General features: G+C 36.8%; 1 protein-coding gene across 2 annotated transcripts in view; it reads left to right on the plus strand.

Moving 5' to 3' along the window:
• The window catches only part of TAB2 (TGF-beta activated kinase 1 (MAP3K7) binding protein 2), a 62,171-nt gene that overhangs the window by 37,210 nt on the left and 12,407 nt on the right, over positions 1-12,554 (plus strand). For both annotated transcript variants that reach the window (XM_034418993.3, XM_087887399.1), the window contains exons 2-3: positions 4,420-4,610; positions 5,582-7,085. In XM_034418993.3, coding sequence (XP_034274884.1) covers positions 4,509-4,610; positions 5,582-7,085 — 1,606 coding nt within the window. In that variant the 5' untranslated portion in view covers positions 4,420-4,508. The remainder of the gene's footprint in view (positions 1-4,419; positions 4,611-5,581; positions 7,086-12,554) is intronic.

Consider the following 12,554-nt stretch of genomic DNA (forward strand, 5'->3'; position numbering starts at 1 on the left):
TTTGTGATTTTTCTTAAAGGTTAGGGCTATAAGGGACTAATTCAGTAAAATGTCTTAAGAATCACATCTGAAAAATGTTGGCAATAAAACTGCAGGGAACAGAGATTAAAAATGACTTGAAGGCATAAATGTTAAGTTTATTTTTTTAGTTTCTATATATTAAGAAATATGTAAATGCTGTAATATATGCTATTACATGCACTTGCAATTTACTCATGTACTCTTATTATGGTACATAAATATGAATTGAGAAAAGCTTCACAGAATAATTTTTCCATATATGGCATGTCAGAAATTAGCAACAACATTGGCAGAACAGCATTCCTCGCCAACTAGAGGTGGTTATACCCTGTTAGTACTGTGTGATTTCCCCTTTCTGGAATTTGAGTTATCTTGGGAGTTGATGGCTACAATGACAACTGTGAACACATTTCAGCTCATCGTAGGCCTGACCCACGTGGCCTATTACACTCTTAGATCTAGCTTTTCCCTCAGAGAAGATGTCTCATGATCTGATCTGTTTCCATTAGTCCACTATCATAGAAAAATAATGATCTTTATGACAGTGGAATTAACTAGACCAGTGGTCACCAACTGGTGGTCCGCAGACAACTGGTGGTCCATGAGAAAATTTTGGTGGTCCACAGAGAAATCTTTGCATTTCTCTCAAGGAGCCCGGCCGAAGTTCCCATGCTGCTCGCGCTTCAGGCAGTTAGCTTGGCCACCTGTTAAGTGGAGAGAAGCGCCCAGGGTCAACCCTAACTTTGCTGTCCATTGCAGCTAGGAATCTAAAATACGGCCAAGAATGAATGTTTCTCTTGTAGCCAGCCTGGGCACTAGATCAGCCCGCTGCAAACTCTCATCTCTTGAGGAGCGCTCACTGAAGCTGCATGGGAAACTTCGGCCGAGCTTCTCAGCAGGCAGGTGCACCCGGGTGGAGGAGCTGCTCCAGGATGATCAAAGGGACAGTCCTGTGACTAACTACTACAGCTCTGGAATATGGGACTGACTTTCCCACCAACATCAGCAAGCCACCGTCAATCTGCCTATCTTCGTTTTCCTTCACTCAGATTGACCAAGCTTCTTCAGAGAAGGAACACAAAAGAGGTTTCCAGGGTGTGTACCTGGACCAGGCACTTTCTCTCGGGCCTCCCACCCAGAGGCCTCTCAGAAGCAGACAGATAGGCCCAAAAGATGGCTGAGCCTCCCCACCCCCAGTGGTCTGCGGGATTTAAAATTATGAATTTGGTGGTCCCTGAGGTCCAAAAGGTTGGAGATCCCTGAACTAGACTAACCTATCTCTGCTTAGTGAGGAGGATCCCATCCTACATATTTGGTGAATTCAGCAGGTTTCCTGGTAGCACTTGGGCAGTTTTCCAGTGGTTGGGAGGGCACCTCTCATGAGCATTCTGTTGACTTCTAGAAAATAGAAAAAAATAAAGTGCTTGACAAAATTGCCCTGAGCAACATCTTTCCACTGATCCTGTGTAGTCTTGTTGTTTCAAGAGTAATCAGGTAAGAAATTCATAGGTTACATGCAGATTTCTATAAAAGCTAGTATACAGTAGTGCTTGGTGTGCATGTGTGTTTTGCTTGTGGTTTACCTTATTGATAGTGTGTTGCTGGAATATATGGACATCATAATCATTGTTTATAATGGATTTGGCAAAAATGGCAAAACAGACTATTTTAATTAAAGGGAAGGACCTTTCTGGTTTTGTTTCTACTTGGAAGCTGCTTCTGGATTTTTTGCTCAAACCTGAAAAAAATGAAACTTTTGATTCTAAGTTTTGATGACTAGAGTGAGTTAATGTTGTTATAGAAATGGCTTAAAATATTTAGAAATGTAAAGTAAAATATCGACGTTGTAAATTGTTTTTGGTATTCTACCGCACTGATAAAAGTCACCACTACTTTCTTTATTTTTCTTTGCACCTTTCTTCTTCTTTAACTCTGTTATTTCTTTTTGTATTTTTATCTTATAATAAATTTTAATAAAATATTAAAAATCACTGTTTTACAAACTGTATGTATGTATCTAAATTCAGCTGTACTTTTGACAGTATTTGCAGATTAGGTATTGTAATTATAAGCATTTTAATAGCTGCAGTGAAATATTTATTCAGCATATTAGTTCTTGTTATATTGTTGATTTTTGAAAGTTTATCTTATATAAAAAACATTTTTATTAATTTTCAAAAAATGGCTTAACTGAAAACCGGTTTGTTTATTTATTTATTTATTTATTTATTGAATTTATATTGCCGCCTATTCGCCCATGGCAACTCAAGGCAGCTTGCATAGTTTATACTATTATTTTATTGGTATTTTGGAATTCTTAATTTTGGTGACTTTAGCAGTTATCCTTAGAACAAGGTTTCTCAAACATGGTATTTATTATATATGGTCAGTGGAAAAATTGTCTTTTGAAATTGCAGAAGATTATACGTTTTAAAGATTGCTGATTTATTTGAACAGAAGTTTGTCATAATAACTGATATCTACTTGTCTACACTAATTTTTATCAAGACTACTACAAAGATATATGTAAGTTTGGAAGGAAAACTACATTTTTAAAAAATAATTTTTCCCTGATTACTTTTTTTTTCAAATATTGAAAATAAGACTGGTTGGTTGGTTGGTTGGTTGATTAAATGTATGAAACACTTCCAAATATTTTCTTTTTAAATTACATGTAATATTATTACAGTTTTCTTATATTGCTACCCAGCATATACTGGGTAGAAAAAGCTTCTTCATTTGTTACTATGTCTCTGGTAAAGGTTAGCACTCCAACAAAAGAACAGTGTAATAGTGTAGAATAATTTTATTATACTAAAATATTTTATGACTATAATATCAGCTTCAATAGGATCTTCATAGTAATGTTTAGTGAATATTATCAAAGCATAAGGAACATTAAAACAAAGTTTCACGATACTACCACAACATTGCTATTTTTTGATAAAATTTGTATGATGACACAATCACAAGCTTCTTGCTAATAAATTATAAAAATGTGATAAATACAAAAAGAGAGGCAAATAAAATTCAAATAAAATATGTAGTTTCAGACCCTCAAAGCCTTCCAGAAAAGCTCCAGCTTCAGCCCCGCTTAACCTCCTGAAAATGGCTGGGTGAGATGGACAATTGGCTGCTATTCAACTGCACTAGTTGTCTGGTTGGGCTGACACTAGAAAGAAAGCACAATTTCTTATTTTTCTGCCATAGAAGGCTTGTTAATCACAGACATAATAAAATTTGTTAATAAAAGTAGTCTTTGACTTACAACCACAATTGAGCCCAGAATTATGGTAATCATTAAGTAAGGGATTAAGAGATTAATGATTAAGTAATCATTAAGAAGGGACGTAGTGGCTCAGTGGCTAAGATGCTGAGCTTGTCAATCGAAAGATCGGCAGTTCAGCGGTTCGAATCCCTAGTGCCGCGTAATCAGGGCCGGATTTAGATGAAAAGAGGCCCTAGGCTATTCCACTTATGAGGCCCTTTCACCTATAGTGAAAGTGTAATTTTAATTTTGCTAACAATTTGAATGTAGGCCCCTCTTGATCTTGAGGCCCTAGGCTGAAGCCTAGTTAGCCTATAGGAAAATCCGGCCCTGCGCGTAATAGAAATAGAAATATTTTATAGAGAAAAGTAACAAATAGGCCATATATGGTGTTCTGTGCCTGATCCATTTGTTTTCTATTGTGGGGCATTGTTCCGCCTCATAGGGTGGAGAGATTGCTTAAGCTTTCTACTGTATATCTTCCTAAACCACTTCTCTAAAAAGTGCATAACCCTAAATTAACAAGATCAGTTCTATGCCTGAATTCTGATTAAAACCCTTCTGTCAGCTGCAGTCTGAAACTGACCGGACCTTAATAAGTTCAAACTGAAGGTTTTTGTTGTTCTATATGGAGGCATTGGTAGCAAAGTTACTTTTTCATCACTTTGTAATTGAGAACAATCTCTATCTAAATCAGTCGCTAAATGAGGTTGTGACTAAGCAACTTGCTTTGTTCTTTATAGATTATAAAGCTTGCAATGTAATAGAATAAAATAACAGAGTTGGAAGGGACCTTGGAGGTCTTCTAGTCCAACCCCCTGCTTAGGCAGGAAACCCTACACCACTTCAGACAAATAGTTATCCAACATCTTCTTAAGAGAATGAGAATGTTGTAATCAAATGGCTCTTAATTGGGATTTTAAATTTTATGGACTTGGGGGTTTTAAATTGGGAAGCCAATGATTTAATTCTTTTTAATTATCTTAAAGTTTGTATTTGTATGTTTTTTAATTTTGGCTGTTCACCGCCTTGAGTCCCTTCTGGGAGAAGGGTGGTATACTAAATGAATGAATGAATGAATGAATGAATGCATATGATGATTTGCTTAAGTTTTTTTGTTTTGCTTACAGAAAATGCTAGGACAAAAGAGATGATTTTAATTTCACACTAAGGCCTGGAACTGCACATTGAACAAACATCCTGATCAGGCAACATACGAATGGCCCAAGGAAGCCAGCAAATTGATTTTCAGGTTTTAAATGACCTGCGCCAAAAATTTCCTGAGGTACCTGAAGTTGTTGTGTCCAGATGCATGTTACAGGTCAGTGCTATGTTGTTACTAGACATTTTAATATTGTGATATTAAAAATTAAAGGTTTTTTTGGCTTATTAAATGTATATTTTCTTTGGTATACATTTTCCTATTCCAGTTCGAATATTATCATTTGTTTTATTTTTGTATGCTTTTAATAGTTTTAGTTCTACTTTTCTTTTCTTTGCATTTTATTTAATTTATTCTGCTTTGTTTTGTATTTCATTTTAAATTGCTGGATATCAAATCTAAAAATATATACTTAATATGTTTCATAAAGATCTCTTAAAAAGATCTCTTATAGCATTTATTTTTCTCACTTGGTTAAATTATATTTGTATAATTTACAAATATAAATTATTGCAGGGGTCCCCAACCCCCAGTCCACGGCCTAGTACTAGTGCATGCGAAACTTCATTTGTGCAAGTAGTGGGTGAGCGCAAAACCATTCTTTCTTGTCCCCACCCACCCGCCACAGCCGCCACTGCCAGTCTGCAATGCCGGAAAGATTGGGGACCACTGCCTTATAGTACAGGATCCAGTATGCTGATAGGTATTCCACAATAAGTATTCAGTTTAAGACTGTAAAACAATATTTTGTATACTGTTTGAAACAATTAACCCCTTTTCCCAGTCTCAAATAATGTGATTACCCATACAAAAATAAAACAAAACAAAAATCCAGTATTGTTTTATACAGTATTGTTTTAAGCTAATTAGAAAAGGCTAATTGAGTTCAATACTATTAACTCCCAAGACAGATAGTACAATATTTTAAGCCATAGTATTTCAGTTGGTCTTTCTTTAGCTGTAACTTAGGTAGATAATTATTTTAATGTTTCTTTTCTGAGCTTTCTTATCCCTCTTGCCTGTTTTCAAATAGATTTACATGTCAGAAAGCTTGTATTTTGTTAAGTTCTTAAATAACTGTGACAAAACTATAGGAATTCTACTGATGCCTGTTTTTAAATTTGTTACAGAATAATAATAACTTGGATGCCTGTTGTGCAGTTCTCTCTAAAGAGAGCACAAAATATCTCTACGGTGAAGGAGACATTGGTTTTTCAGATGATTCTGGCATTTCCAGTCTGCGAAATCACATGACATCCCTTAATTTGGATTTGCAATCACAGAATGTGAATCTCCATGGAAGAGAAGGAAGTAGAATGAATGGAAGTAGGACTTTAACTCATAGTATTAGTGATGGACACCTTCAGACCAGCTTGTCCAACAGCGAATTGTGTCATCCAGAACCACAGACTGCTCCAGTCCAAGTTCCACAGGGATTCTTTGGCATATCTAATACTCCTAGTACTTCCAATTCAGGACAACATTTTGGATTTCACTTGGGCAGTAAAGGATCTTCTGGTTTCGCTCAGCAAATACCTAGATTTAACCCCATTATGGTAACTTTAGCCCCAAATATTCAGCCTGGTCGGAACACCCCAACATCTTTGCACATACATGGCGTACCTCCAATAAACAGTCCACAAGGCAATTCTATCTACATTAGACCTTACATCACAAATCCAAGTGGTACAACTCGGCAGAATCAGCAAAATCCAGCCTGGATGTCTCAGTTCAGTGCTATGCATTCTCAACAAAACTACCAGCCTTCACATTCAAACCCCTGGTCAACTATGCCCACAACCAGTTCCTTGACACATACCTCATCACAACAGTCAACTCAGTCAAACCAGCAAGGCCATCAGACCTCTCATGTGTATATGCCTATAAGTTCTCCTACAACTCCTCAAGCACCCACAGTTCATTCATCTGGTGGCTCACAGTCTTCTTCAACCCAGAGCCAATATAATATCCAAAATATATCAACAGGACCTCGTAAAAACCAAATTGAAATAAAACTTGAACCACCACAAAGAAACAATTCATCAAAACTTCGTCCTACAGGTCCCCGCTCATCCACAAATTCCTCTTCCAGCAACAGCCAGACTTTAAGTAGAAGTCAACCCACTGTTTACATAGCTGCCAGTCCACCAAATACTGATGAAATCATTACACGAAGTCAGCCAAAGGTGTACATTTCCGCCAATGCTTCTTCAGGTGATGAACAACTTGTACGGAATCAGCCCACACTCTTCATATCAACAAATCCAGGAGTGACGGCCACATCTAGGAATATGTCTGGTCAAGTTAGCATGGGACCTGCCTTTATTCACCATCACCCTCCCAAAAGCAGAACAATTGGAAACAATGCTTCTGCCACTTCTCCTCGAGTAGTGGTTACTCAGCCTAATACAAAGTACACTTTTAAAATTACTGTTTCTCCAAATAAACCCCCTGCAGTTTCACCAGGTGTGGTGTCCCCAACTTTTGAACCTACAAACCTTCTAAACCTTCCTGAACACTTTGCAGAAACAGAAAATATTCAACACCTTAATGACCCTGTTTTAGCACATGTCGATAGGATTAGTGAAGCACGAAAACTGAGCATGGGGTCTGACGATGCAGCCTATACCCAAGGTAATGCTTTTGTGTGAATTATTGCAATCTGTCTCTTGCTGCTTTAGTCCATTATGTCCAACTTACTTATTCGTTTAAGTCTTTATAACAAAGAGATTTAGAAAAAAACCCTAGTATGTTGACACAGATGTACAGTGTCAGTACAAGTATAGGATGAAAGAATCAAGAAATATAGAAATTATAACTTTAATACTCTAGAACTAGAAATGGTTTTGTTAATATCCTCGGAGAAAAACCTATAAATACCGTAATTCAGAGGTTGGTGGGTAGAAGAGATAACAGAGGAAATACAGTTGGAGAGCCTGTTCATGATTTCTGGAAGAGATAAATTGCATTTTTCATTATTTCTATTCCTATTCTATGTTTATAGAATGTATATTTCCAATTAAATCCAATCAGACAGGATTAAGTTTATGAAATTGATTTATCCACCATACTATGAAGATTTTGATTTACAATATTGACTATCACCCGCCACACACAGAGAGACTTAGACAGAACTACTGTATTTTTCGGAGTATAAGACACACCTACCTTTTTTGGTTTTTTTTTAAAAAAAATTTTAAAATTTTTTTTAGACAAACACACATACAAACATACAATGTATTTTCTTTGAACAGAGTATTTGGCTGGTTCACAAATTTAAACAGTGTTTAGTCATTTCAATTAAATTTACAATTTCTATATTAGCCTTTTGCTATATTTATTCCTCATCTATTTTTTTAAAAAAACCAATATTACCCTTCATCCTCATCTCTAATCTTAGTCAAATTCAATTTTTCCCTTCTATTCTATATTATACCCCTTCCCATTGTCATCTGTTTTTATATCCATCCTCACATTGATTAATTATGTAATATTACAATTGTTTAATACAAATTCAACATTTTAATATAAATCAATTAGTTATATAACTATCTTTTTGTATATTAATATGAACATGAATATTCCAATCATTTCCATGCAATCCAATTTCTTACAAATCAATTATATTTACCAATAATAATAAACCAAATAATTTTCCTCTCTTATGTTACTCATTTTCACATCTTAATCTCTCCCAATAACCCACATAGTTTTGCCCATATAATCCACCAAATCACAACTTAATCATTTCTACTTTCATCACAATATATAATTAAAAATATTTCAATCATTACAATTTCCCTAATTAAATTTAAAAATTTTCTAGCTGTTATCCAAGCTATAATTTAATCCTTTTTACTTTCACCACCATATACCATTAAAGGTATTTCAATTGTTACAGTTTATACTTATTCATATTTCTAAAAAAAATTAAAAAATAAAAACTTATCATTGTCTAGATTTCAAAAATACAAAGACAGATATTCCAATTATTATTCATTTCATTTTTACAATCATGATTTCTCATTTATTTCTTACTACCATTCATATTTCAATTGTAAATATGTATAACATTTTTCTCTTTCATTTCTTTTTCTCCCTTCCCATTTTTATTTTTGCCTTTTTCTTTCTCCTTTTTTTCTTTTGTGTTTAAAATCTTTAACTCTCCTCTTTTGCCCTAAATTTCCCATTGTTTGCACTTACCTTTTTTGGTGAGGAAAAAGAAGAAAAAGAAATCTCCCTCTGCCTAATTTTGCCTCGTTGCAGCAAACAGCCTGCTTTACTTTCAGTTTCGTTTTCAGCATAGCTTGATTAGCACAAGGAAAAAAATCTGCTCCAGCAATTTACCTCTTTGCAGCAAGCAGCATAGCTCTGCACAAAACAGCTGAGAGCAAATCAGCTGAGAGTCGGGAGGCCGATCTAATCAACTTGTGCTAATTAGTCTATGCTGAAGCTGAAAGAAACTGTTTTTTCTTGCTGTTTGCTTGCAAGGAGGTAACTGCTGCAAGGCACAGGCCAAAGGGTGGGGGCCAGTGGGTGGGCAGGGCTACATTCGGTGTATAAGACACACCTCAATTTTCACCCCCTTTTAGGGGGGAAAAAGGTGAGTCTTGTTTTATTTATTTATTTATTTATCGAATTTCTATACCGCCCTACTCCCGAAGGACTCAGGGCGGTGTACAGCCATGAAATAAAACACATAAATATACAAAATTTAAAATCGAATAAAAATGAATTAAATAAATTTGGCTGAATTAATACCCATAATTTAAAATACCCCTAATTTTAAAATACATTAAAAATTTAAAATTTACATTTAAAAGGGAGAAGATTTAGGCGAAGCCCGCTTGATGAAATAAAAGCGTCTTCAACTCGCGGCGGAAGGTGCGCAGATCCGGGATCCTCCGTATCTCTGGGGGGAGCTCATTCCAGATCGTCGGTGCCCCCACAGAGAAGGCTCTCCCCCTAGGGGCCGACAGCCGACATTGTTTGGCCGACGGCACCTGGAGGAGCCCTTCTCTGTGGGAGCGTACTGGTCGGTGGGAGGCTGTTGGTGGTAGTAGGCGGTCCCGTAGATAACCAGGTCCTAAGCCATGGAGTGCTTTAAAGGTGGTAACCAGAACCTTGAAGCGCACCCGGAAGACCACCGGGAGCCAGTGCAGCTCGCGCAGGAGAGGTGTTACATGGGAGCTCCATGTTGCTCCCATAACCACCCGCGCGGCCGCACTCTGCACCAGTTGGAGCCTCCGGGTGCACCTCAAGGGGAGCCCCATGTAGAGAGCATTACAATAGTCCAGACGAGAGGTGACGAGGGCATGAGTGACTGTGCGTAACGAGTCCCGATCCAGAAAGGGACACAACTGGCGAATCAGGCGAACCTGATGAAAAATCCTCCTGGTCACGGCCATCAAGTGCTCTTCTAAAGACAGCCATGAATCCAGGAGGATGCCCAAGTTACGAGCCCTTTCCGTGGGGGTCAATGATTCTTATACTCCGAAAAATACGGTATATCCTAATAAATTTTATATTTACTTGTTTATTTAATCTAAATTTGCCAGTTATGGCTCTGTTTTATGAATAAAACTTAATGAAAAAATAACCTACATATTATTTTCAATTTAAGCATCAATTTGACTTTATTTACAAGTATCACTGGGTGGAGGTTTATGTCATTGATTCCTTGCCATATTTTTATTTAAGCTTTTAAAAACATCATAGGCCCCACAGATTTCATACATTGTGCCTGTTGTACCTGATGGATAATACAAGACGACTGAGATTGTGATGGCCAGGATAGATGCATCACCTCTGTCTGTCTTCTGCCACAGATTATCAATAAGTGCAGTCAATGCTACCTTAGTACTATATCCCAGTCAGGTTTATTTTCATTAGACTGATACTATACAAGTTTGTTTGGAGACTCTTACTTAACATCTTTTTAAGTTCCTGTGCTTGAATTCATTTGCAGCATTTCCATTTGATGCTCCCTCTCCATTTTCTTTTTCCTTGCTTTATTTTTGTGTATTTTTCATCTTTTTTCATATTGAATGCCAGACATAATCATCAATGTGTGAAGCAACTCTGCAGATCTCTGCATGTAAATGTTGTACAGGTGATCCTCCTTCAATAAACACTTGTTCAGTGACCCTTTGATGGCGCTAAATGAATGGTACTTACAACTACTCAAAGTTCTGGCTGACACAGCAGCCCTGCAGTCACGTGATAGCGATTCAGATGCTTGGCAACCAACTCTCAATGACAGTGCCACAGCATCATGTCATCACCACTTCTGACCTTCACTGCTAGCTTCTGACAAAGTCAGTGAGGAAGCTACAAAGAGGTCAAAATGGTGACCACATGATACTATGCTTAATGATGTTGCAGGACTGCCATCACTATAGTGTGATGGCATGCTTTACTACCACATTACTTAGGGATGGAAATTCTGGTCCGAATTACCATTTTTAACTGAGGACTACCTGTATTATACTTTGGTTGGGACCATTCTAAGGCAAATGCCTGTAGCCATTGGTCAGTTTTTAGAAAGCTCCCTCCTTCAAAGTTAGCATGCCGAAATTTTTAACCAAAAGTTTAAAAATCTGAAATGGCCAGGAAATTTCAGTTATATCAGTTAATTTACAGAGAAATAATTTATTGCATTAAGTCTAGTATGGTTTATTGGTTTTGAGGGTAGCAAGCTGTGATAACTTCTGAACAGTAATTTGCAGGATAATGGTTCAAGATAATTACCTTCAAAACAGTTTTTGACAATATCAAATAAAGGAAAGAAGAGGTGAAAAATTAGTATAGATTATAATCAGAATCATATTCCCTTTTACCTCAGCTTTTCTGTTCTTGAGATCCTAATTCATACATCAACAGGATAGAAAAGCTCATCAGTTTAACTGAGAATCAATATGATGTAGTGATCAATTGTTAGACCCAGATTCAAAGCCACCATAAATCATGGAAATTCATTGGATGACTTTGGGCTAGTCACTCTTACTCTAACAAGGTTTCGGTTGCCAGAAAAACTGAAGGAGGTAGTGTTATATAAGCCAGTTTGTTTCTGAAAGAAGACTGGGATATAATAAATTAATAATCTTTTTCAGGATTGCCTTCATTCACATAATAATCTTTTTTTTTACATTTATTGCTCCTGGCCTGAAAATAAACAGGCATCTAGATTAAGATGAACATGCCAGGCAGCCTGGAGGTCATTGTAGTTCCTTTCTCTCTTGCAAAGTTCCTTGGTATATTTAATTAAGGATAAGAGGCTAGTCTTTATGTAGCCATTTCACTTCATCTACTCAGTAAGATTGTAACTGGCTTTGTTTATTTATTCTTTTGGTAAATTGCCTTCAGGGATCAAATCCAGCAAATGCAAATTGCTGCTTTTTGCTGATGTTTTTGCTTGCATGTAAAGGTAGTTGCTGATTATGAAAAGTAGAGGAAAGAAAGATTTGTTGGAGTTTCTTGACTGCATGAATAACATTACTGTTGCAGTAAGTGACAAGAACATGCACAGAGTACGGTCATCCACACACACATATAGTCCAATATTTTACCCTCAGAAGTTTAACTTTAATGTTACAAATGACAACTATGGAGACAGTATAGATGCATGCCAATCAACATTAGAGCTCTGGTGGCTCAGCAGACTAATTAACATCCACTTACATCTGCCTGCAATTACTGCAAGTTCAAATCTCACCAGGCTCAAGGTTGACTCAGCCTTCCATCCTTTCTAAGGTAGGTAAAATGAGGATCCAGATTATGGGGGCAATAAGATGACTTTGTATAAATATATAAAAGTATGAAAGCTATTGCTTAACGCATTGTAAGCCGCCCTGAGTCTCCGGAGAAGGGCAGCATATAAATCAAATTAAAAAAAAAAACATTTTACTGGTTGAGACCAGAGGTTTTCTCTTCTGAGCTTTTGGACTCATGCTGGAACCCATCTTCAGGGAACTTCTCTCTGCTAGACCGACCCAGATTGGATCCTGTACCAATCTTTTATCTGGTCCTGTGCTTAACTGTTAGCTGCTTTCCTAGGAATACTCTGATTCCATGTTATCATATCCAGCCTAAATGTGCTGCTGA

Source organism: Pantherophis guttatus, chromosome 1 (genome assembly GCF_059756535.1).
Source record: "Pantherophis guttatus breed Tessera chromosome 1, ASM5975653v1, whole genome shotgun sequence".
Taxonomy (NCBI): Eukaryota; Metazoa; Chordata; class Lepidosauria; order Squamata; family Colubridae; genus Pantherophis; species Pantherophis guttatus.